Below are 24,729 nucleotides of genomic sequence, written 5' to 3'. Positions count from 1 at the left end.
AATGATCCAGTTCATTTTCATTGATTGCGTGATTGATTAATTACTTTATTATCGTCTCAGGCCTAGTGCCCACGAGCCATTTTTTTCCTGAGCGAGAAATCTTGACACGTTTTAATCTTGCGAGATCTTGCGACACCCCTAGTAGTAGTAAATTGTTTTTATATTTATTATGATGTCGATCCGCTCTAGCTCTCCAGCTCAACCCAAGAGTCGAGACTGATGTCCGCCCCCGAGAGCCTGGGTTTGGTTGGTTTCCTTTACTAAATTCTGCTTGAAAAGTAACCCTCCTGATAATGAGCAGCAAATTCAACTCATGTCGTTTGACTTGAATTTGCATCTATTTAGATACTCATGTAAATACAGGTTCATCAGCAGGGGGCAGCGTTTCATCATAAAGCATCACCTTGTTGCCTTGGCAACCGGCGCAAAGGAAAAACGTTTTCGGCGTGTAGTGTTTGCTGGATCGTGGGTGTCATAAAGCATTGGCACCACAGTTATAAGATTTGCAATTGTTAGCTTGTTATCAGAAGACACCCCTCACCCAATTTGTCTCCAGAGAGGACAAAGGTGAGAAAACAGACGTTAAAATGCTTTCTACGAGCGATACCCTTCTGAAGACAATTTGATCCATGACTTAACGTAACAGCTTTTCATGACAAAGATTACAAATATACAGCAATAGTTTATACGTGAAAATGCGATAGTACTCATTTTTACGTGATGCCCCTGAACGTGGCAGGCTCTGTGACCAAGTGAAGAGTTAAAAACGAGGACGAAGACAACAAACACGCACGGATATCGATCGAGGACACAATCTGCAAAGCGCGCAATCGATCGTGTCGAACAGTAAGACTTGCTCGGGTTTTATTCCGACCGCAAAGTGACGAAGACACGTCGTGTATTTTTGTACAAAGCGGCGTCCTTTTCCTAACGACGACCGCTAGCTGTCCTCATGTAGCCTAGTGACGTCTTGTTAGCTTTAACAGCCGTTCATCACATGAAGCCTCAATGTATCGATTTTGAAACTGACCAGTGGTTGTGACAAAGGTGGGAGAGGCTTTATTCCCATTCCGGATGTGTGCGCCTCTTTTCTGGGTCAGCTGTTCCATTGTTGTTTCCTGCAGGACAACTGCGTAAACATGAGCTGGTTAGTGATCAATCATCACACACGTGTCATTCACATATGTATCTCAATGATTGATTGATGGACAATTAGGTCATGTTGGCGATAAAAATGTGTGAAATTGATCCGCTTGGTTGTAGTTCGTGTGTTTGCCACAGAGGGTCGCTGTTGTCTGTATTATGACACGCAACGCTGGATATACAGGTGTGCTTTGACCTCTGAACTCCCAACATCTTGTGTCCATGTAGGGCCTGGGACGTCACAACAACTTGAAGCTGACTAAGCGCCTCTGAGGGGTGGGTGGGCTCCTCACCATGGAGGTCCGCTTTGGCAGCATCGTCTTCAGCTCCAAGTTTGACTCGGGGAACCTGGCCCGTGTGGAGAGGGTGAACAAGACCACCCCCAGCCCTATTCCTGATGCCACCACCACAGCTGCTGTAGGGGGGCCCGCATCAGCGCCAAACATCCCCGATTATGAGTTCAATGTTTGGACGCAGCCGGACTGTGCTGGCACGGAGCATGAGAACGGCAACAGGTGACATCAGTGACACATAAACACTATTTTATTCTCATGGACTACACGTACTGAAAGTGGGATGGGAGTTGGCACAAGTTTTTTTTTTTTTTTTTTTTTAATAAAAACACCCCACATTTTATAGCATTTTTTCAGCATAAAGCGGCAATTTTACAAGATAAAAAGGTAACATTTTATGACAATAAAGGAATCATGTTGGAATTTTACATACTTGTTGTGAGAAAAATATATTTCATGAAAAAATCTATTTTATACAGCTGTAATATTTTTGGGGGGGTTAAGGATCAATTTTACAGTGGTATGAAAAAGTATCTGAACCTTTTGGAATTTCTCACATTTCTGCATAAAATCACCATCAAATGTGATCTGATCTTTGTCAAAATCACACAGATGAAAAAACTGTGTCTGCTTTAACTAAAACCACCCAAACATTTCTAGGTTTTTATATTTTAATGAGGATGGCATGCAAACAATGACAGAAGGGGGAGGAATAAGTAACTGAACCCTCACATTTAATATTTTGTGCCCCCCCCCTTTGGCAGCAATAACTTCAACCAGACACTTCCTGGAGCTGCAGATCAGTCTGGCACATCGATCAGGACTAACCTTGGCCCATTCTTTTCTACAAAACTGCTGTAGTTCAGTCAGATTCCTGGGATGTCTGGCATGAATCGCTGTCTTGAGGTCATGCCACAGCATCTCAATGGGGTTCAAGTGTGGACTTTGACTTGGCCACTCCAGAACGTGTATTTTGTTCTTCTGAAACCATTCTGAAGTTGATTTACTTCTGTGTTTTGGATCATTGTCTTGTTGCAGCATCCATCCTCTTTTTAGCTTCCACTGTCTGACAGACGGCCTCAGGTTTTCCTGCAAAACATCCTGATAAACTTTTGAATTCATTTTTCCATGAATGATTGCAAGTTGTCCAGGCCCTGAGGCAGCAAAACAGCCCCTAACCATGATGCACCCTCCACCATGCTTCATGGTGGGGATGAGGTGTTGATGTTGGTGAGCTGTTCCATTTTTCCTCCACACATGACGTTGTGTGTTCCTCCCAAACAATTCAACTTTGGTTTCATCAGTCCACAAAATATTTTGCCAAAACTTCTGTGGAGTGTCCGAGTGCCTTTTTGCGAACATTAAACGAGCAACAATGTTTTTTTAGACAGCAGTGGCTTCATCCTTGGAGTCCTCCCATGAACACCATTCTTGGCCATTGTTTTACATATAGTTGATGTGTGCACAGAGATATTGGACTGTGCCAGTGATTTCTGTAAGTCTTTAGCAGACACTCTCGGGTTCTTTTTTACCTCTCTGAGGATTCTGCGCTGAACTCTTGGCATCATCTTTGGTGGACGGCCACTCCTTGGGAGAGAAGCAACGGTGCCAAACTCTCTCCATTTGTAGACAACTTCTCTGACTGTCGATTGATGAACATCCAGACTTTTAGAGATGGTTTTGTATCCTTTTCCAGCTTTATACAAATTGACAATTCTTGATCGCAGGTCTTCAGACAGCTCTTTTGAGCGAGCCATGGTGCACATCAGACAATGCTTCTCATCAAGACAATTCTTAGCAATTCTGTGTGTTTTATAGTGGGCAGGGCAGCTTTAAACCACTCATCAGTGATTGGGCACACACCTGACTTGAATTGTTTGGTAAAAATTGGTTTCAATTGCTCTTTAAGTCTCCTTAGGCAGAGGGTTCAGTTACTTATTCCTCCCCCTTCTGTCATTGTTTGCATGCTATCCTCATTAAAATATAAAAACCTAGAAATGTTTGGGTGGTTTTAGTTAAAGCAGACACAGTTTTTTCATCTGTGTGATTTTGACAAAGATCAGATCACATTTGATGGTGATTTTATGCAGAAATGTGAGAAATTCCAAAGGGTTCCGATACTTTTTCATACCACTGTACATACAGGGTGCAATGTATAGGGAATGAAAGTTACATTTAATGAGAATAAACTCATCATTTTAACAATGTGATATTTTTTTTTAAGTTGCAATTTTAGGAGAATTTAGAAATGTTACTGTAATGAAATCAAAATATTACATAGTTTCGTTTTGAACATGCATGCAAGATACACTGGAGTACATCACATGGCACAATTCACAGTTCCACATGTCCAAAAAGGAGTAGGAAGAAGCAAAGCGTGTTTAATACTACTACTCCCCCCCCTCCATTGCAGTACACTTATTCACTTCCTGTAGTCCAAATATAACAATGTGGTGCAATGACAGTCAAAGTGTATAATTACTGTAAAGAAATGATACAACAGGCTTAATGATAATAATAAGTAGATAATAACTGATAAAAGGGTTAACAGTTGACAGAAACATAGTTGGATAATGAGTGACTACAGATGATGGTACTCACCAAAAATTAATAGTAGTGGTTAGACATCGTATTGTATGTACACAGTGGTAATGTATTGTATTGTCTGCAAATAATAGTACCTTTAGATCTTTGGGGAATTTACAGTGAACAGTTTTGGTCCCAGTATTGACCCCTGTGGTATGCTACACGATATACAGTATTTAAGCAATATTATTCTCCTAGCTTCACGTGTTGCTTCCTGTTTTGCTGAGTAGCCTCTAACCCAGCTCAAAACTAAACCTACCCAAACCCCAGCCATGGACCTACTCCCAACCTCACCTTCAGCCATCGACCTAACCCCATCATCAGCCGTAGATCTACCCCCAGCCCCAGCCATATACATACCCTCAAACCCAGCCTCAGCAGCAGACCTACCCCCACCTCCAGCTTCGGCCATAGTCCTACTCTCAACCGCAGCCATAGACCTACCCCCACCCCCACCGTCAGCCATTGACCTACACTACACTAAACCTAGCTCGAGCCCCAAGCTCCAAGAGTGTTCTGTCATAATTTTACAAGAATAAAATCGCAATTTGACATAAATAAGACATAAATAATAATAAATGAAGAAAATAGTATAATGTAATTTTTTCCTTCATACTTTTGTAAAGAGAGTTATTTTATTTAACAATGAACATAGTAAAAATGGACGTTGTGTTTTGTGTGTTTCAGGTCCTGGTTTCACTTTAGCGTGCAGGGTGTAGCAGCTGGCAAGCTGCTAAAGGTCAACGTGATGAACATGAACAACCAGAGGAAGCTCTACAGTCAAGGCATGGCGCCTCTCGTACGCACCGTACCTGGCAAGAACAGGTGGGAGAGGGTCCGCGACAGGCCGACGACTGAGGTACGGAAACATTTCATGGCCCTGACGCTTCCGAGGTGTCCTAACATCCTCAATGTTCTTTTTTTGCTTTTCAAGATTGTACGGAACCAGTTCATACTGTCCTTCACTCACCGGCTGCCGGATGTGCGAGGTGCCACCACCTTCTTCTCCTTCTGCTTCCCCTTCTCGTACACAGAGTGCCAGGAGATGATGCAGCGTTTGGACAAGAGCTACCAAAACGGCGCTGAGCTCAGCCCCGGCAGGTAAGACGACGGCGGTGCCAAGCGGTTTGGTGGTTAGCTAACCCCGCCTCTCGCCTCAGCCCCCCTGGCACTGTGTACTATCACAGAGAGTTGCTGTGCCGCTCTCTGGACGGCAACAGGGTGGACCTGCTCACTGTGACCAACTGCGGAGGGATGCAGGACGAGCGGGAACCTCGTCTGCCTCAGCTGTTTCCGGACGCCGACACCCCGCGGCCACATCGCTTCGCTGACAAAAAAGTACGTCACAAAATGCTTTTCTACTCTTGTCCACCTAACCAATGCCATAATCTGACACGCCGCCCTGGCAGGTGTTCTTCCTCAGCAGCCGCGTGCACCCTGGCGAGACCCCGTCCTCGTTTGTCTTCAACGGCTTCCTCAGCTTCATCCTGAGGAGAGACGACCCACGAGCCCACGCGCTCCGTAACATGTTTGTCTTCAAGCTCATCCCCATGCTCAACCCCGACGGCGTCGTCAGAGGACACTACAGGTCAGTAGGGGGTCCCAATATCACCCGAAAGTTGGAAGCGTTTGGAAATGGTCCATTTTTTACTTTTTCCGAAAATAAACGAGCCATCACTTTTACAAAAAGTGGTTTGCTTTGCCAGAAAAACCTTCATAGCTCAAGAAAATACAAGATGTAGTTTTCCACCCCCAAAAATTTGTAATATTACACAAAAAGTTCTAATAATTGGTGAATTAAAAAGTTGCTTTTTTAAATTTTGAGAATGAAGTCATCATTTTTACACCAAATACAGTTAATTTTGCCAGAAAGAAGTCATTTCACAAGAAAAAGCAATAAAAATATCTAAAAAAAAAAAATAAAAAATTACGGAAAAGTGATATTCCACAAGACAAAAGAAGTCATCATTTTTATGAAAAGTTAATTTTGCCAGAAAGAGGCATTTTTACCAATAAAAAGTTGTAATTTTCCACCCCCAAATTTTGTAATATTACAGAAAAAATTGTACTATTTTGTGAAATAAAAGGTGCATTTTTATTTCATTTTACAAGAATAAATGAGGCATATTTTTAATGACAAGTAGAGTTAATTCTGCCAGAGAAATAAAGGTCATTTAAAGGTCATTTCGCCATTAAAAAGCCTGAATATATTCTGTAGCCAAAGAAGTTGTAATATAACAGAAAAGGCTGTGATATTTTGTGAATGAAAAGATGCATTTTGTTTCAGCGTACAAAATATTACCAGCATAAATAAGTCATAATCTTTTATGAATGATCTCAACCAAAAAAAAGTTGTAATTTTAAAGTTTTAAGACAATTTTAAGATTGTAATTGAACAACAAAAAAAGACATTACATTTAGTAAAAACTAAACATGAACATTTTGTGACCAATTAGAGTAGAGTGTTTTGTTGGATTTAAATGTGGAAGGTGTTCCATTCTTTGCTTTGAACGTGTAGGACGGACTCTCGGGGCGTGAACCTGAACAGACAGTACTTGAAGCCCAGCCCTGAGCTGCACCCGTCCATCTATGCGGCCAAAACGCTGCTGCTGTACCATCACGTGCACAACAGTGCACACAGGACACAGTCCAGCAGCCCCCACGGCCAGGCCCCGCCCAGCCACACCGAGGCTGCCAACCAGCGCCAGACCCCCCTCCCCCTCACCGCCCTGGAAGTCAGCCTGAACCAGCGCAACACGGAGAAGGACGCGAGCCCGGCGCAGCCCGAGGTCGTAATGGCCACGGAAGAAAACGGTTGGGGGGCCGCAGTCGAGGCGGCGAAGGAGGACCTTAGCAGCTTGTCCAGCTCCTCTGAAACGGTCTCCGTGCCGCCACCGGAGGGACCGGCGCCAGCGCAGCCAGAGGAGGACGAGGAGCGGGAGTCCATTCCGCCAAAGGAGGGGGGCGTGGCCTACTATGTGGACTTGCACGGCCACGCCTCCAAGCGGGGTTGCTTCATGTATGGAAACAATCTTCCCGACGAGAGCCAGCAGGTGAGGTTTGTTTGCAGCGGTGTTGGCCCCCAGGGAGGAAGTCAAGCGTTGTGTTTCCTGTGCGTGCAGGTGGAGAACATGCTGTACCCAAGGTTGATTGCCATCAACTCACCACACTTTGACTTTGTGGGGTGCAACTTTTCTGAGAAAAACATGTACGCGCGGGACAAGCGTGACGGTCAGTCGAAAGAAGGCAGCGGGCGGGTGGCCGTCCACAAAGCCATCGGGCTTCTTCACAGGTGAGACGCGCTCAAAACACGCAAATCATCAAATCACGCTCCTTATGTCTCCTTGCTGTCTGCTAGCTACACTTTAGAATGCAACTACAACACCGGGAAAGCTCTGAACACCATCCCTGCAGCTTGCCATGACAACGGGAGGGCCACGCCCCCTCCCATGCCCGCCTTCCCACCCAAGTACACGCCAGAAATATTCGAACAGGTCAGAAAAGTCTTTGCTCCCGTCAAAGCTGAAGGTTGCTTGACCGGACTGAAAGTGTGGCTCACAGTGGAGGCGGGTGAGAAAGAGGACTGGGGGAGGGGTCTGACTTGAAACTGCTTTGTGGCACCAGGTGGGGCGCGCCGTGGCGATCTCGGCGCTGGACATGGCCGAGTGCAACCCGTGGCCGCGTCTGGTCCTGTCTGAGCACAGCTGCCTCGGGAACCTGCGGGCGTGGGTCCTCAAGCACGTCCGCAGCACCGCCACCCAGACCGCCAACCACCACGGCAAGGCGTCGCCGCCCAAGATCTTCCACAAGTGAGTTCACGCACACACAAAAGACGCGTGTGCCTTGTAGCGCCGTTTTCACTCCTCTTGTGTTGGTGATGGCGGGCAGCGGTCTGAGCGGTTTGGCCGCCGAGGGCTCCTTCTGTCGCGTTCGCTGCAACAGCCAGAGCAGCGGCAGCCTGACACCCTCCCCAAAGATGCACAACTCGCCCAGCTTCACTTTCGGGTGCCCCCCACCCATGGTGAACACGCAGAACCACGGCGTGCGTGGCGGCCACAAGTCCCTCGGGTCCGTGCGGGGTGAGTCACCATTATTGGCCTCGTCTGCTGTTGCATGAATAACCCCTGCCTGCCCCTAAAAGCATGACTCCGCCTCCACTGGCATGACCTCGCCCCCACCCGACCATGGGTCCCGCATGTTTCTCAGCAGGTGTGTCTGTCTCCGTAGACACTAAACCTCCGGAGAAGTGGCGCCCGCCTCAGCAGCGTACCGTCCTGCGTTCACCCGGCAACAGCCATGTGCCCACCCGCGCTCCTCCTCCGCCCTCCTCACCCCCCTCCTCCTTCTCCTCTTCCTCCTCCTCCTCGTCAGTGTGTGCAGCAGGCTCCTGTCCTCTCCCGTCCTCCATCAGTATGGCAGGTGTGTACTCCCTCCAGACCCCCAGCCTGTCCGCCCTCCTCCCCTCCCTACAGGCCCTCCCCTGCCCAGGGCTGCTGCCCAAGTTCAGCCCACAGCTCCTCCAGGGGGCGCCGCTGCCAGCTGCCAACACCTCTGCTGGGGAGAAGCGGGACTAATCTGACTTGGGTGTGCGTGTTACGTAAGGGTCCACTAAAGGTGCTGATATTATATGCAGGGGTTACATTCCTCCGTGAATGGCGAAAAAATTTGAATAATCCTGAAAATGCCTTAAAAATGCTTAACCACATTATAACGTTGACTTTTACACATTGAGGCAGTAGTAGTACAGAATTTGCTATTGTGCATCACGATGTCTTGTCAAAGCATCTTCCTGCTGGAAAATGTTGAGCCACAGCACCCATCAAACCACTTTCTATTTAACTTTTAAAAAGTAACCGTTAAAAAGTATTAAGAATTTGGACAGACATTGGTGAATATGCAGGAAGCTACGGTACTGCTGGACTTGTCAGCTAACATGTTGTCTACTAAACTGGTGCTATACAATCAATACAACTTCTTACTAGAAAAGCACTTCGCCAAGCGCCATAGTTCCCCCCATATTGTGATTCACACCATAAATATTAGTCCTACATTTATTTTATCTACGTATTTAGATTGCTAATCTTAGCATGCTAATGCATAGCATAATGGTGATGTTTATAGACGCGTCCAGCTATGAAAATGGCTAAAAACGCTAATATGCAAATGTTACCACGCTAGCAATGCTAACATTGGCGCCAATTGGCTTCTCCGACCACCACTAAACACGGATTGACAGTCATACACCAGTGTGGGCAGCACTGGAGGCAAGGTGGGTGAAGTTTTGCCCAGGGACTGGTATGGAGGGAGCGAGGATCGAACTGCCAACCTTCTGGTTTCAGGACAAGCTGCTCTACCTCCCGAGCCACTGCCGTCCATCTTGATGAAATTGATGCCAATTGCAACTTTCTTTGGCCCCATGGCAGGTTATTTAGCAGTCCCACTCAATAAAAAAATGCACGGATCGTAAGCCACACGTAGTCTGCTTTGTCTGGGCACTTCTGTGGAAGGATACAGTACAGGAGGATACAGTACAGGAGGATAGAGTACAGAAGGATACAGTACAGGAGGATAGAGTACAGTGTTCCCTCTCTACCTTGCTGTTTACTTTTGGCGAATTTGCTGTTTTTGTAAGTGCACTTTAGCATATATATTTTTTAACAGTGTATAAACGTGCTTTGCATTCTGCGTTCTTGTGGCGTATTAGTGATCTATCAGTGCTATGTTGTGTGTCTGTTATTGTATTTACTACTGCTACCAGTAGAGGGTGTTGTATGCTCATGTGAGAGTTGAAGACAATTCAGCGCTGCCTCATCTCAGTAGTGTTAATGTGCCTGTTGCAGGTGTCCGTTTTGTAACATGGGATATTTAGTAGACAGAAAGATGTTACACAGACTGTTTAACTTTTGATTAAATTAATTGCTTTTTCCCCAAGGAGTGCCGAACAGTGAGTGTAAGATGGCTAGTTAGAGTAACCTTGGTGTTTTAATAGCAGGCTTTCTGGGTGGAATAGGTGTTGTCCCATTATGTGCATTTATTACTTTCCTCTTTTATTATCTTGAGAATGCACAGAAAAGAGGAAGGATTGAGGATGATGGGCAAAATTCCCCCCCAAAATGTGCACTTTTCCTTTTAAATGGTGGATAATAAAGTAGGAGGAATAAAAGATTGCTTTTATGTGGGAACAGACGTTGTTTGTGCTGCTCTTCAATAAAGATCAACGTGTTTGTGAAGCATCCGTTTCCTGTCGTATTCTTTCCTGTGTCACCCACGCTTTGCTGTGTGTGTCCCTGCGTGTGCTCGGCAGGCCTCGGCTGTGCAGACTTTCAGGCGGGCGCGCTCACTACGGCGGCTCGGTCCAAAGCGCCTTTCACCGCCCGCCCCGGCCGAGGAGGGCGAGGGTGCCGAAATCCTAACCTCCACCCGGGCCATCGCGCCACAGCGGTCTGACTCCCTCGCCAACCATACAAGGGTTGTCTTGTTTTAGTGATTCTTACGCTGCTTTCCATCTGTCACAGACTCTGCAAGACTGTGGGCCCCAGCACATCCTGGCCTCCCTCAAATTTAGCAAGTGAGTCCAACATCTTATCTCATTATCAGCATTTTCATACTTAATTGGCAGATTGATCGTAATGACATAAAAATATGATCACACAAACGGTGACGGCTGAAGAAGCAGCCCGTGATTCTCAGGGACATTTTTTTTATAGTCACTCGGATTAACGTGTCGCCCTTGCAGGTGTGAGCTGCCGCCGCACGTGGGCCGCGCCTCCAACAGGAAGGCGGTGTCATCTGAAAGTGCCGCCGCACGTCACAGCAAGACCCGCCCTAATTTAATCCTTCAAGGTCAGGTCTCCATTTTATGAAGTCACACGATAAGATCATGTTTCTAGCGAGAAATGACAAACTGTAGCATCCGCCATCATTTGGATGCATACATCTGAGTTGTACATTTGACATTTCAGCTGACGAGCGAGCCAAGCCGCAGGCCTGCAAAGCCCTCAAGAGGACCACCGCCCGAGCCCATGTTGTAAAATAGCAACCCAGTGACCTTCACTGACCACATCATTGGGTACCATACCTGGCAACCCTCCCATTTCACCCCAGGAAACTCCCGTATTTTGCCATTACTCCCCCCTTTTATTACAACTCCTGGCAAAAATGATGGAATCACCAATCTTGGAGGATCTTCTTTCAGTTGTTTGTGCAGAAAAAAAGCAGATCACAGACATAAGCAAAAACTTTGTGGCTTTAAGAAACAAAAAAAAATTGTGGTTGTCAGTAACGGGTTACTTTTTTAGACCGAGCAGAAAACAATTCTAGAATCACTCAATTCTGAGAACAAAGCGATGGAATCACCCTGGAAGTTTTCATTCCCAAAACTACCACCTGCATCCGATTAGATGTGCAGTTACAAATGAGTGATCACACCGTAGACAGCTGTTGCACCAAGTGGACTGACGTGAACCGTGGCTCCAACGCCACAGATGTCACTTGGAACAAAGGAGAGGATTATCAAGAAGGTCTGGACCGGGAAGGTTTTAAAGGCAAACACACTAAGGAAGACATCAAAGCATCAAGACGTAACTTCAAGCAGTAGGTCTTAATAGAAAATGTACAGCAAAACAAACAAATAGGAAACTAGTCTACCTTCGCATTTGGGACACTTTTCTTAACCCACCAACTGAAAGGATGTTTGGGGACGATGAAATCTTTTTTCGAGACGATAAGGCATCTTACCATAGAGCAAAAAACTGAAAACAAAGATCTCAAGCAAATGCAAAATCTGGTGGAAGTTGAAGAAAATGGTCCAACCTGCAAAGCTGATGTGGCAACAGCAGATTGATGAAGAGTACTGTTTGTCCCTCATTAATGATGAAGAGTACTGTTTGTCCCTCATTAAATCCATACCTCAGAGACTACACGCTGTTCTAAAAGCCAGAGGTGGTGCAACAAAGTACTAGTGGTGTGTTCAAGTGTTCTTTGCTTTGTCTCTCATGATTCCATCATTTTTTCCACCTGCGTGGTGTCAAAAAGTAACTTACTGACCCTGCAAACCCTGAAATGAGAAAAATGCATATTTCTATTGTCCAATTTTGTGCTTATAATGGAAGTCAATGGGACTTTTTTGTCCTCTAGGGACCCAAAAGGGTGGGAATTTTGGAATTTGACCCTGCAAAAAAGTAAAGCATCAAAATCAATTTTACTGTTAATGGTATGCATAGTTAAGCCTGATCTTTGACATAGAACCCCAGCCCACCAACATTTATTATATGTATTATCTATTATGTATTTTTCCAAGCAAAAACTGACATTGAATGAAAAGGGCATTTAGAAGAGTAAAATAATACAAATATTTACATGTTTAGTATTTTTTTATGAGAACATAAGTTGAGAGATCTAAGCAAAAAAAAAAAAAAAAGTCTTCAGGGACCCCTGAGGGTTAAAGCCAGAGAGTTTAGTTTAGTGTCTTTAGTCTAGAGTCTGTGATGTGCTTTTTTTCGACTAAATGAAAAATGAATGAGGATCCTCCCTGACTGGTGATTCTATCAGTCTTGTCAGGGGTTGTAGTTTCCTGTATTTTAGCTGTCATGATATAAATGCAGAGTTTGATAGATCTGTGGACGTTAGATGTGCAGGTGTTTGTAATGAAGTGGCTGTACGTTATTTATTCTTACCTACTCAGTGTGCCTTCACCACAGCAAACGTATAAGCAAGCAGCCAGGCACCACATTAATATCCACCACACCATTTGTTGTGACTGATGAGCAGCCTATCAGCGTCTCGTATTATTCTAAAGGCTTTGCCAATAAGAAACAAGTTACTTGTCAACTGAAAGTAATGAAAGACGTGTGAAGGTTGTACAAGTACACTCCCGTACGTACCAACTGCTGTGTGGACCAATAAATGTTTCATATTATGCTATTAAAATATTCTGTCAAGCAAACTTTGGGATGTTGTGATTTTGAATGTTTTCAGTGTGCACAATTAGGCAATTTGCATGATTAGTTTTATTATTTAACCATAACTGCTCTTGGTCAATCCAAAAATGTTAATACATCTCAAACTGGAATATTTAAGGAAGTGAATGTGAGGTTTTGTTGAGAAAATCTCTGTGCACAATTAGGCAACTGAAAGAAAAACAAAAATATTCCCATCTCACTACTTTTATTTTCACTTTTTTAAAGTCAGAATGATAAACACAAACTTTACAAATATGTCTATGGCATTTCCAAAAATAAATCGGTGACCAATACAGGGTATATCAAAAAAAGTCTCCAAAAAAAAAAAAAAAAAGCCACTATTTACAATTGAATATTGTCATGAAATGTCTTTATTTGCATATGTTGGTATGGACATCATCCCTTAGTCCATACTAAAATGAATTGCATAATTGTATGCATGACTGAATACAGGCCGGTGGGCAAAAAAAATTAAAAAAATCCACAAAATTAAAGGGTTAAAATTTAAGAAAAGTCATCAAATGTGATGCAAAATGAGAATTTTTGTTCATTCCCGTAACTGCAACTCTGATTCGCTGTTCAAGGTCATCGAGGTCATGTGTTGGTGTCACATACTACACTTTTGATTTGAGATGGCCCCACAGAAAAAAGTCCAGCAGTGTCAAATTGGGTGACCGTGGGGGCCGTTCCATCAGGCGGATCAAAACAATATCGTTCTCCGGCGGTGTGGTGGAGCGCTCTCTTGGGCCCACCGAGCACGCGCCAACCGACCATTCCCTTGAAGACGAAAGCGCAGCGGAAAAAGTACATTCCAACAATTAAACCAATCTTGTAGGAATAATCTGGGTATCGCAGCGTAGAACTAAAATTTGCATTTTGCTTCACAGTGTGACTTTTTCTTAACTTTTAACACTTAAATTTTTTGGAGGAATTTTTTTTTTTTTGCCCACCAGAAAACGGGCCTGTGTTCGGTCATGCATGCAATTATGCAATAAATTTAGGTATGGACCAAAGGATGATGCCCTTAATGAAAAATAATTTCATGAAATGTCATGAAAATACTCATTTATGAGTTTCGTGGCTACTTTTTGGAGAGTCTACTTTTTTTTTTTGTATACATCCTGTACAGCCACCTTTCTTTTCAATAACACAGAAAATCACCCATCCATAGAGTCTGTCGGTTTCTTGATCATTTTGACCATCAACTTCTTGTGCGGCAGCAACCAAAGCCTCCCAGACACTGTTCAGAGAGGTGTACCTTATTTCTTTACTGTAAATCTTACGTTTAAAGGGTGCACAAGTACTCCATAGGGTTTAGGTCAGGTAAGCATGGAGGTCATGTCATTATTTTTCAAGACCTTTACTAGCTAGCCACTCAGTGGAGTACTTGGATGCATGAGATGGAGCATTATCCTGCATAAAAATCATGGTGTTCTTGAAAGATGCACACTTTTTCCTGTACAACTGTGTGAAAAAACATGGCAGCAGGTTTGGGAGTTGAGTTTGAGTCCATCTTCAACCTGAAAAGGACCGACAAGCTCATCTCTTAATAATTACCAGTACCCCTCCTCCACCTTACTGACGCATCTGTCTGGTCCATCAAGTCACTCTCGTCTCATCAGTCCATAAAACTTGCGAAAAATCTTTCTTCAGATATTTTTTGGCCAAGTCGTAGCCTTTCCACTTGTGTCTTGTTCAGTGGTGGTCGAGTTTCAGCCTGTCTTGCCTTGGCCATGTCTCTGTGCACTGAACGCCATGTACTGTACTTCTGGACACCCCAGGTAGATTACAGTTCTGGAATATGACAGCACTGGAGGATAATGTGTTCCTGGTAACTTCACATTTGATTTTTCTCAAATATTTGGTAGTTCATTTGCATGTTTTTCTCTCGCCACGTTTCTTGCGATCCTTTTGTGCACTTGCAACAAAACATTTAATGGTTCCGTCGTCCCGTCCGAATATCTTGGTAATTTCAAGAGTGCTGCATCCCTATGAAAGATGTTTTACAGTTCTTTACTTTTCAGGCCCTTTTTGCCAGAGGAAAAGAAGCTGCCTAATAATTGTGCACACCTAATAAAGGGTGTTGATCTCCTAAAACATACTCTCCCTCAGTGCACACATACGCATCACCTGGTATGCTTAAACCCAACAGGCATTCAAGTTTATTCAGCTTGGGGTTGGAAAACATGCATAAAAACGAGAATATGGTCAAAATACTGACGCCTGATAATTGTGCACACAGCGTATTGTAAGCAGCACTACACACCTCGACACTTCACACACATGTAGAGAAAATCACTCAAACATCAGAGTACTTACATTTTATTTAAAGAAACTACTGCACGATCTTTGGGAAATCATTTTTAGGGTGGGGAGGGAATGTTGTTGATTCCTGGGTGGTGATTCCAATATCTGTGGAAGAGAAGAAACACCACTGATGTGATTAGATATTCATTCATTCACTTTCTATGCCGCTTAATCCTTATCAGGGTCGCGGGGGTATGCTGGAGCCGATCCCAGCTGACTTTAGGCGAGAGGCGGGGTACACCCTGGACTGGTCGCCAGCCAATGGCAGGGCACATATGGACAACCATCCACGCTCACATACATACCTATGGACAATTTAGAGTCACCAATTAACCTAATATGCATGTTTTCCAAGCTAACCACTAGGCCGCCGTGCGGCCCGTGCTGAGAGATCTCCTGAATAAATGGCTTTTCTTTTTGCTATGTGAAATCAATGCACCCAGGAAGTAAGTTCCCAAAATACTGTAAGTATTCCATGTTATCATGAATGTACCTGTTACTACATGCTCACAGCATGGATAGAAAACCATAAAACCTTGTTGGAGCTTTTTGGAGGCGTTTTAATAGCAACCTTTCCAGGCAGAATAGGTGTGTCCCATTATGCGCATTAATTAACTGCCTCTTTTTTTACCTGTTTTTATACCTTTAGAACATACAGAAAAGAGAAAGACGTGTGTGTTGATGTCTCACATGAGGATTGCGGATGATGAGCAAAATTCTCAAAAAAACCCCACACTTTTCCTTTTAAAAAAAGCAAGATATCTCTTTTCCATTCCCATTAACCCTTCTGAGGTGAAGTGAAGCACTCACGTGGTCCCATCTTGCTTGGAACAAAAAAACAAACCGCAACAACAGAAAGTTGAAACTGCTTTTCATGTTTCTTGCTCACTTTTTGACTCTCATAGTGCCCATATAAATTACATGCACCACGTCCAATAATGTAAATTAGACGATTGTGTCTGCTAAGGATGCACCTACCTCCCAGGTCCGGTTCTAGTCCTGCTTCTTGGGGTTGTTGACGGCCACGTAGTGGTACAAGACAACCAGCAGGAACAGCGACACGCCGAGCATGTTGGCAAAGATGGCCAGCTGTACGTCGGTCACCATTCTATGAAACATGATAACAAATACAATGCTATTATGCAGACAGAAACGCGTGGTCGGGAAACGTACGAAAACTGGACGGTTCGCTAGCTAGCTAGCTAGTTAGCTGGCTAGTAAACACCACAAGCAATTCACGCATTAAAAATTGGAACAAACAAGCACAATTAAGACGACATTGACTTCCTTTAGTGCTGCGGTTACTTACGTTATTGGCTTTTTTTAATCAATTTGATTGAAAGCGACTTTTCACCAGCTCACAGGAGACGAGCGTTGAGTCTCTTCCGGTTTAACAGGAATGACACGTCGCGTTTCCGATGCCAAATGTTGCGTTCCATTACATTCGTAAATCTGAGACACTACCGAAAAACGCGGAGGATTTAAGAAATTGTAGCTTAAAAGTAAGAACATTCAACCGTAACATATCCCATAAAAATGTCAGAATCGTTTAGTAGTTAGCCTTTTCATTCTCGCCGCTCGAAAAAACAACGAGACGGGACGACGCAGTACCAACTCCCAAAGTCTCCGGGATCATGGAATGCCACACGCCCCGCCTTCACACAACAAAAACATCTGGAAGCAATCCAAGATGGCCGCTGCGACCACAGCGGGGCTCGAAGCCCACAATATGGAAGACAAGAAATTCGAATATTTCTCGTCCATCAACTCCATGGCCAAGAAGATCATGCAGGAGCGGGAGAAAATCAAAAGCCAGCATGGCTCGACGTGGGAGAAAATGTCGCCGCAGGAACAAGACAGCGCCATCGACAACTGGATGATGGATCCTCACATACGAGGCCGATACGCGATGCACAGAGTAGACCGAGAGGAGGTGGTCTGCTACCCTAAACTGCTCATACAAACCGGGCAGAAGATTGTCCATTTCGGGGAAGAGGTGAGTATAAAGATGTCACAGTGTAAATGGAAACTTTGTGAGTTTTATGAGTGCGTTGACAATCGCCTGCTGGCTATGCTGCTAACGACTAGCTACGTAGCAATGCCATTGCTACAGTCCTTGTGGGCGTTTTGATTTATTAAATATTTATGACAAATATCGTGAAATAAAGCAGTCTTGCATGTGTCTCCAGGATATCACGTGGCAAGATGAACATTCAGCCCCCTTCTCATGGGAAACCAAGGTAAACATGACCTTAAATGAATACTGTCTGATTTTATGACGTTGACGTTGGCATGCGATCACTGTTGCCAACTCCTCAGTAAGTTATTGGCTGTCCTAGAAGTCGCTGGATGACGTCATTGGCTAATTTGCATATTATGTAAGAGATGCTGTAGGAAAAAAACATAACCACCGAGAAGAGACAGAAAAGTGAGTAAAAACACACACATTAATTCTGTTTAGAACTACAAATAAACTTAATTTTTAGTTTGTTAATGTAAAATTGGCCATCATTTCATCAAAATAAAATCATTTCAATATTTATTGCAGCCAGCACCTCTCAACGTCTCGACAGAGTAATAATTACTTGCCTCCAGCCTCACCTTTGATCTTGTAGTTAGGACTACTTGTTTATTTATCACACATCATTCTTCCATCACACCTTCTGAGTGCAACGAGTAGTAATTTCATGAAGATTAAGAAACATTTACGTTTTAGGTTGCGCTCTGTAAAACAGGGTGAGAGCCACCCCAGCGGCACGGTGCCTCGCATGCGTGATTCACGGATGCGTAGGGCTCCACTATGCTCTCAGTGTGCAGGAGCTGTCGGACGTCTCAGCAGCACCCCCTGCTGCTCAGTGAGAACACAAGCTGCACAGCATGACGTGCTTTCACTTTTAAGTCCCCAAATACCAGAAAATTCTCCAACCATGCCAGAAAAAGAAGCTAGATTTGTCACTCGTCGCTTTTGAGAAAATATGTCGCCAACATTGTTTGGATGTCGCCAAGTTGGCAACACTACTTGTGATTGGATATTAAGGTGGTATTAACCTAATGTCTGTTTTTTGCCACTTGTGGATGTGAAAACATCTTAGGTAAAAAATTACCTTTGCCTGGCACCCGCTATTGTTTTTGTGAAACCTTGTTTCTATTCATGCAAGTGCAATAAAGGCACATTAAGGCCTTTTTTTTTAGCACGTGGTCCATATTAGATGTGGTCCACTTGGAAATCTACTAGACATAGACCTCTCAAATGTGGACTGGATTCATCTCCAGACCTTGAAGGTTCATAAAAAACAGTTTGTGATTTGTGAAACAGTAAACCTTTATTCTGGTTGTGAAAATGCAACAAGGGTGCATTTCTCTGTTTCTCTGTGTTGTGCCTTTATTGCATTTTCACAAACAGATTAATCCGTAGATGAATCCAATCCAGATTTGAAAAGTCTAGGTCTAGTGGCTTTCGAACAGAAGCAGGTCTAATATGGACTAGGTGCTTAAAAAACATGTAAATGTGCTTTTATTGCACTTTCACAAATACAGTCATGGAAAAAATGATTAGACCAGCCTTGTTTCTTCAGTTTATTGATCCATTTTAATGCCTGGTACAACTAAAGGTACATTTCTTAGGACAAATATAACGATGATAACAAATATAGATCCATTGAAGAGCTGATATCCAGCAGCTTCTATGGTTTTCTTGATAATAACCAAAATCACTTAAGTTCTTACATGAATAGCTATAGCATTGTACTGCCAAAAAATGTACTCTTATGAGCTATTTTTGTTGTCATTGTTATATTTGTCCAATCAAAGGTACCTTTAGTTGTACCAGGCATTAAAATGAACGAGAAACTGAAGAAACAAGGGTGCTCTAATCATTTTTCCATGACTGTAGAATAAAAGTTTCACAAATAAAACAGTGAGTGTCAAGTAAAGGCAGGCTTACCTAAAATGTTTTCACATGAAGTGTGACCAAAAACAGACCATCAGGACCAACACTCGCACTGCTCATTACGTCAGTTCCACCTTCACTTTGGTGGTTCTGCCTTTAGGAGAAGTGAGCGTCCTTGGTTAGCTTCGTTAGTTCTATATTTCCACGGTCGTTACGTGCTGTCATGAAAACCTTTTGTTATTAACTCATTTAGTCCCAGCCATTTTTCAGTACCGGACATTTTTGAGAGATTTTTCAAGGCACACAAACATGGAACCTAGCAAAAGAAAGATTAGACTCTCAGGGAAAAAAGTCTGTTTCTACCTTTTTCCGTTCTTAAGTAATCAGCAGTAGAACATGGGTAAGTTTCAGGAAAATATCAGTTCCTGACTAAAAAAAAAGGGGGGGGGGGAAGAAACCCAGCTTTTTGTGAAAAGATACATTTCAAGCATAACTTTCACTTTGGCACAAATTGTTTGCTTTTGTGACAGCTCAAATATCTAAACAACACCAACATGAACAACACAAAAAGTGCTGTTTACATCAAAATAACACCACAAACTATTTACAATTTTGCCTCTCGTGCAAAAAAAACGTAAAAGACGTACAAATGCGTCTTTGGGAGCGAGCGTTGGGGTTTAAAAAACGCTATAAATACGTCTTCGCTATTGAATGAGTTAATACTGTCTTTTAGAGCCAGCTGGAATTCAGCTTGACATCAGGCGCTGCTGACCCGGCAGTGTTGGTCTCTCAGGGGGACCCAAAAACTGCAAAGACCCCCCACTCCAATCATCTTGGCAAGAGTACGGCTGCAACAAAGGTAAGGATGGTGGAGTTGGATGACCTCGTAGATGAGACGTCCCACGGTGACATTAGCAGCAGTGGTGTCCTTCTATTGAGCATTTGAAGGTGAAGGTGAAGCTGATGATGGTGTGTCTGTGAAGGTGTCCGTCAGCGAGAGCAGGAGGCCTGAGGAGGAGTCTGCTTTCTGGAAGATCAGTGCAGAACGCTCCAGGCTGGAGGGGGAGCAAGCTGACTTCCAGTCGCTGACCCCCAGTCAGATCAAATCCCTAGAGAAAGGAGAGAAGCCACTGCCCTCCTACCTGCGCCAGGTGAGCCTTCAGCGACGCTCACATGGGTTTTCCTCCATTGGCTTAACGTGAAAGTGTTTCTCCACAGGAATCATCTTTCCCTGCTAAAGAGCAGCAGGAGGCGGCGGCAGATCCCCACCCTCCGCCTCCGTCCAGGCCGGCCAAGCAGCGAGCGCCCAAGCCCCCGGCGCCGCAGCCTCCTGCCGTTGTGAGCGCCACGCCGGCGTCCATCTCCATCACGCCCAGCCCCGCCCCTCCGGTCAGCGTCTCGTCGTCGGTGGCGGGCTGGGAGCGATCTCAGAGCACGCTGCCGGTCGTCGGCTACACCGTGGATGAGGTGTACTCCTCCAACATCCTCTCCAAGTCCCCCGCCCTCGAGAAGGAGGATGAGGCCTCGCCCAGCAGTCCCGTCTTTTCCCAGGTGACCTTGAACGCAGCAACAGACAACAAACGATCGATGCAACAGAACGGCCGCTCATCTCCGCACATAGCAGAGCGTATCAAAATCATACAGACATGCCATCTAAAACAAGAAAAAGGGAAGTTGTTAGTTCAAGTATCCAAAGTGTGGCCCGGGGACCATCTGCGGCCCACGGCTGTTTATTTATTGGTCCGCAGCACATTCTAAAAATCTAGTTTAACAAAAAAAAAAAACAGCAACAAAAGTGGAAAAATCAGCAGTAATTTTTTGACAGAGAAGTCAAAACTAATGTAATGAGCAATTAAATGTAATAATTAATAATAAAGTAATGTAATTTGAAGTTTCTGTAATTTTTGACGTAATATGAGGGAAAATGAGATCCTTTTGGTCGCATAAAGAGTAACAATGAGAGTTTTTTAAAGTTCTAATATAAGAATAACAAAGGCATTTTGGAAGGTTAGGTTGCAGAAAAAGTTCTAATGTTATAACAAAGTTTAAATATTATGACAAGAATAATTACATAATTACAAGGTAGGGGTGCACCATCATTATTGGTCGATATGAGGGAATTATGACTTCATAACAATAAATCTGATGACATTAAAAATAGCTCAGATAACTGCTAATTAAAAAAAATGCTCCAATGAGGCAAGATTACCCATACTGGGCGGGTGAACAAATTAAGCGCTCCTTTTTTTTTTCTTCTCCTGCCTGTGACGTTAACAGCTTGTCCGAACTTCCCCTAAGCTCACTTGTAAACAAACGTTCACTTTCCGAGGAAGACATTTCACATGCTAGTTGTACCAAATGCTCCACGATGAGCGGAAAGAAAAAAAAATACCTCAAGCACACAAAAAAACCTGATCAGCAACCTGAATCGCCAGCACTGCTGCGTTTTGAAAAGGGCAAAAGGTTTGCCAGAGACCTCCGTGGCATCACACCGGCTGCTCGGAGCGTGTGCCCGAATACAGTGCACCTTGCTGGGCCACAGCAGGTGGCTCCTCCTGCTCTATACTCTGGTTCTCCTGATAGTAGTGATGTGGTAGTAGTAATGTCATGATATCTGATTAGGACAAATCAACAGGTACAGTTGGTCAAATCCTAATTTGTTTCAGTCCTTCTTACCTCCAGGTGTGCACAAACTACACGTAAATCTAAATTTTAAAAAGTAGATATAAAAAAGTTACTAGATATCGGTACCGCATCGGTCTTGAGAAGTAGAAAGTTACCAGTATCGGAAAAAAAAAAGATATTGTGCATCTCTATTATAAGAAGAAAGTTGAAATATTTTGAAAATTAAAAAAAATAGGCAACAGCAGCAGAAATGGAAAAAAGTGAAAATATTAAGAGAAAAGAATTGTGTTCCAACCAGAAAAAAAGGCTCAATTTAATGAGAATAAACTTGTAATATTATCAGGGAAGATATTTTATTTTTGCAACATTATGAGAAACAAACAAAACAGAACAAAACAGATTAAGAAAGCTGAAATATTTAGAAAAATGGGAAAAATGGTGAAGTTGATATTAATATGGTTTTTCACCAATATGACAAAACTGAGATGCACTTTTTTTCTTGAAATATAACTTCTTAGCATACACACAGTGGTGGGATAAAGTGTTTGCCTCCTCCTGATTTCGTATTTTTTTGCATGTTTGTCACACTTGCAGTTTTGAAATGAAACTTTTTATTATTAAGGGAGAAAAAAAATCCAAAGCTACATGTCCCTGTGTGAAAAAGTGATTGCCCCCTAAAGCTAATAACTGGTTGGCCCCCCTTAGCAGCAACAACTGCAATCAAGCGTTTGAGATAACTTGCAATGAGTCTCTTACAGCGCTGGGGAGGAATTTTGTCCCGCTCATCTTTGCAGAATTGTTGTCATTCAGCCACATTGGAGGGTTTTCCAGCATGAAGCACCTTTTTAAGGTCATCCACAGCATCTCAATAGGATTCAGGTCAGGACTTGGACTAGGCCACTCCAAAGTCTTTGTTTTGGATCATTGTCCTGCTGCAGAACCCAAGTTGGTTTCAGCTTGAGGTCACCAACAGATGGCTGGACATTCTCCTTCAGGACTTTTGGTAGACAGCAGAATTCATGGTTCCATTTATCACAACAAGTCTTCCAGGTCCTGAAGCAGCAAAACAGCCCCAGACCATCACACTACCACCACCATATTTTACTGTTACGATCATGTATTTTCTGAAATGCAGCATTACTTTTACACCAGATGTACTGGGACACACACGACAAACATGTAAAAAAATATATTACATATTTTGTATATTTACAAAATACCAAAGTGGCAAAGTTGCATTTTTCACTGTAAAAGTTGGAGTGTCTGATCCTGGCTTCCCTGCCTTCTCCCTGCAGTTCAACACCAGCAGCAACATCCTGAAGACAGGGTTTGACTTCCTGGACAACTGGTAAGCAGCAGCTGAGTCGAGCTGCTGCGTGAAAGACGCCGTCAGCACCACTTCACGACTCCACAGCCAGATTCATCTGCCGCATCATCGTCCCTCCCCAGTTAGCTTGGAACACTTCCTGCACCTGGACTCCTCTTAGGACCTCTCCCAATTTGCTGTCTCGTCCACCTCGTTAGCACTCAGATCACACGGTCCTTGCTCCTCCCCCGTCGTCATCACAGTCAGACAAGAATGTCGCAGTGACACCAATGGAAGCGCCTTGTGCTTGGAGAGTAAATGAACGAAGCGTTCCAAGAGCAGTGATGGCTCCTTAGCTTGCTTTGCGTGAGCCTACAATTTCCCGCCAAGCCTGCGTTGACGTGGCCTGCTAGCCAGATGCTAAGCTATCGCTGCACTTTTCTTCACAAGGAAATCCATGTGGTGTTATTTAGTATACTTGCTTACATTAGAGGGTGAAAACATCAACAGCTCTCAGTGCAGAAAGTCTTTCATACGAAAAAGCATTCATGTTTGTAAAGGTAGAGTTTTCAGCACAGCAAACCATCTGACTTTATGAAGTTTTTCTAGCAGAAATGGGAGCAAACAGCATCAACAACCAGCTGGCTTGTATTGCTAATTCCACTCTTTTTATATTGGATTGTTCCCAAGATGAGTACAGTCGTCCCTCGCCACTTTGCTGTTCAAACATCGCCCCCTCACTCTATTTTGAAAATGAATTCATGAATAAATGACTGCTGTTTTGTGGTCGACTACGGCCTACGATTAGTATTTTTTGAAGTGACCACATTTTTGAAGTGACTCCCTTGGTCTTAGCTGAGCGTAGGCTCATGCGAGCCTCCTACGAGTAACGTTGGCTCGTCTCAGACCTCGCCGGCCTCCAAATGTGACTCGGAGCGCCGCAAATGGCCCATGAGTTTGAGACCCCTGGATTAGCTGGTACAGAACACACGCACGCTATCATCACGGCGCATGCTCATCTGCATCTTTTTGTATGTTTGGAATTTACCAGCGAGAAGATGAAGTGCTGCGACATGTTCAGTGGGGTTGGGTATCGTTTGAATCGTTTGTTATGCCACCATTTTTCCCGGTCGACGGGCCGGTCAATCACCCAACGCAGGCATCGAAATAAAAAAAATATGAACGATTCCGGGAGAATCGGAACGTTAGCCCCGGTTTTGATGCCCAACCCTAATGTTGAAGGTTTTGTAGGCAATTGTGATGCGTATATAAACGCTATCTTGCTCCAGTTTATAAATCAGCTGGTTTACACTCCACACGTGTGCTCGCATTGTACTTCATTTTCAAGTCACACATTAGAATAAAAGGAAGAAATGTCCTGCTTTAAGTTGTCATTTTTTACTTCTTGATCATGTCAGAAAGCCATGCTGGCCAGCGCACATCATTAGGACCTGGGGGGGGGGGCCGATAATTATTGGTAAAATACGAGGGAATTATGATATTGTACCGATAAATCCGGTAACATTAAAAATAGCTCCGATAAGCAATATTTTAAAAACCCAACAACAAACGCTCCAATGAGGTGAGGTTACCTGTACTGTGCAGGTGAACAAATCAAGT

General features: G+C 43.8%; 3 protein-coding genes across 9 annotated transcripts; 2 read left to right on the top strand and 1 right to left on the bottom strand.

Moving 5' to 3' along the window:
* Positions 1-436: 436 nt before the first annotated feature.
* On the top strand, positions 437-13,288 carry agbl5 (AGBL carboxypeptidase 5). Of its 6 annotated transcripts, none has more exons than XM_054761314.1 (16): positions 437-567; positions 1,372-1,658; positions 4,710-4,881; positions 4,957-5,123; positions 5,183-5,360; positions 5,432-5,610; positions 6,541-7,075; positions 7,145-7,314; positions 7,381-7,516; positions 7,647-7,831; positions 7,911-8,101; positions 8,250-8,441; positions 10,327-10,463; positions 10,538-10,590; positions 10,759-10,865; positions 10,985-13,288. In XM_054761314.1, exons 2-16 carry the CDS (start codon positions 1,438-1,440, stop codon positions 11,056-11,058), a joined length of 2,697 nt encoding a protein of 898 aa, XP_054617289.1. In that variant the 5' UTR covers positions 437-567; positions 1,372-1,437; the 3' UTR covers positions 11,059-13,288. The 6 variants fall into 6 exon arrangements, 5 of the variants coding, with proteins under 5 accessions (XP_054617289.1, XP_054617288.1, XP_054617287.1 ...); XM_054761313.1 differs by lacking the exon at positions 437-567 and adding an exon at positions 740-846; XM_054761312.1 differs by lacking the exon at positions 437-567 and adding an exon at positions 745-1,147.
* On the bottom strand, positions 13,157-16,612 carry ost4 (oligosaccharyltransferase complex subunit 4 (non-catalytic)). Of its 2 annotated transcripts, XR_008566888.1 has the most exons (4): positions 16,599-16,612; positions 16,268-16,397; positions 15,302-15,394; positions 13,157-14,971 (listed from the first exon to the last, which is right to left on the bottom strand). XR_008566888.1 is itself a non-coding variant. In XM_054761322.1 (3 exons), exon 2 carries the CDS (start codon positions 16,394-16,396, stop codon positions 16,283-16,285), a length of 114 nt encoding a protein of 37 aa, XP_054617297.1. In that variant the 5' UTR covers position 16,397; positions 16,599-16,612; the 3' UTR covers positions 15,289-15,394; positions 16,268-16,282. The 2 variants fall into 2 exon arrangements, 1 of the variants encoding a protein (XP_054617297.1); XM_054761322.1 differs by lacking the exon at positions 13,157-14,971 and having other exon boundaries at positions 15,289-15,394.
* A 355-nt stretch (positions 16,613-16,967) lies between these two features.
* Positions 16,968-24,488, top strand: c19h1orf198 (chromosome 19 C1orf198 homolog). Its single transcript, XM_054761317.1, has 6 exons — positions 16,968-17,285; positions 17,479-17,529; positions 19,912-20,037; positions 20,162-20,329; positions 20,397-20,729; positions 23,099-24,488. Exons 1-6 carry the CDS (start codon positions 16,980-16,982, stop codon positions 23,153-23,155), a joined length of 1,041 nt encoding a protein of 346 aa, XP_054617292.1. The 5' UTR covers positions 16,968-16,979; the 3' UTR covers positions 23,156-24,488.
* The last annotated feature ends 241 nt before the right edge of the window (positions 24,489-24,729 follow it).

This window comes from Dunckerocampus dactyliophorus, chromosome 19 (assembly GCF_027744805.1).
Source record: "Dunckerocampus dactyliophorus isolate RoL2022-P2 chromosome 19, RoL_Ddac_1.1, whole genome shotgun sequence".
Taxonomy (NCBI): Eukaryota; Metazoa; Chordata; class Actinopteri; order Syngnathiformes; family Syngnathidae; genus Dunckerocampus; species Dunckerocampus dactyliophorus.
This window is presented reverse-complemented; position numbering and strand designations above follow the sequence as displayed.

Coding starts and splice junctions, on each gene's coding strand:
- agbl5 (XM_054761314.1), top strand. CDS start 1,438: ATGGAGGTCCGCTTTGGCAGCATCGTCTTCAGCTCCAAGTTTGACTCG. Junction 7,076..7,144: donor TTCCCGACGAGAGCCAGCAG/GTGAGGTTTGTT, acceptor CTGTGCGTGCAG/GTGGAGAACATGCTGTACCC. Junction 7,832..7,910: donor CCGCCCAAGATCTTCCACAA/GTGAGTTCACGC, acceptor GATGGCGGGCAG/CGGTCTGAGCGGTTTGGCCG.
- ost4 (XM_054761322.1), bottom strand. CDS start 16,396: ATGGTGACCGACGTACAGCTGGCCATCTTTGCCAACATGCTCGGCGTG.
- c19h1orf198 (XM_054761317.1), top strand. CDS start 16,980: ATGGCCGCTGCGACCACAGCGGGGCTCGAAGCCCACAATATGGAAGAC. Junction 17,530..19,911: donor CCTTCTCATGGGAAACCAAG/GTAAACATGACC, acceptor ACTGTCTTTTAG/AGCCAGCTGGAATTCAGCTT. Junction 20,038..20,161: donor AGAGTACGGCTGCAACAAAG/GTAAGGATGGTG, acceptor GTGTCTGTGAAG/GTGTCCGTCAGCGAGAGCAG.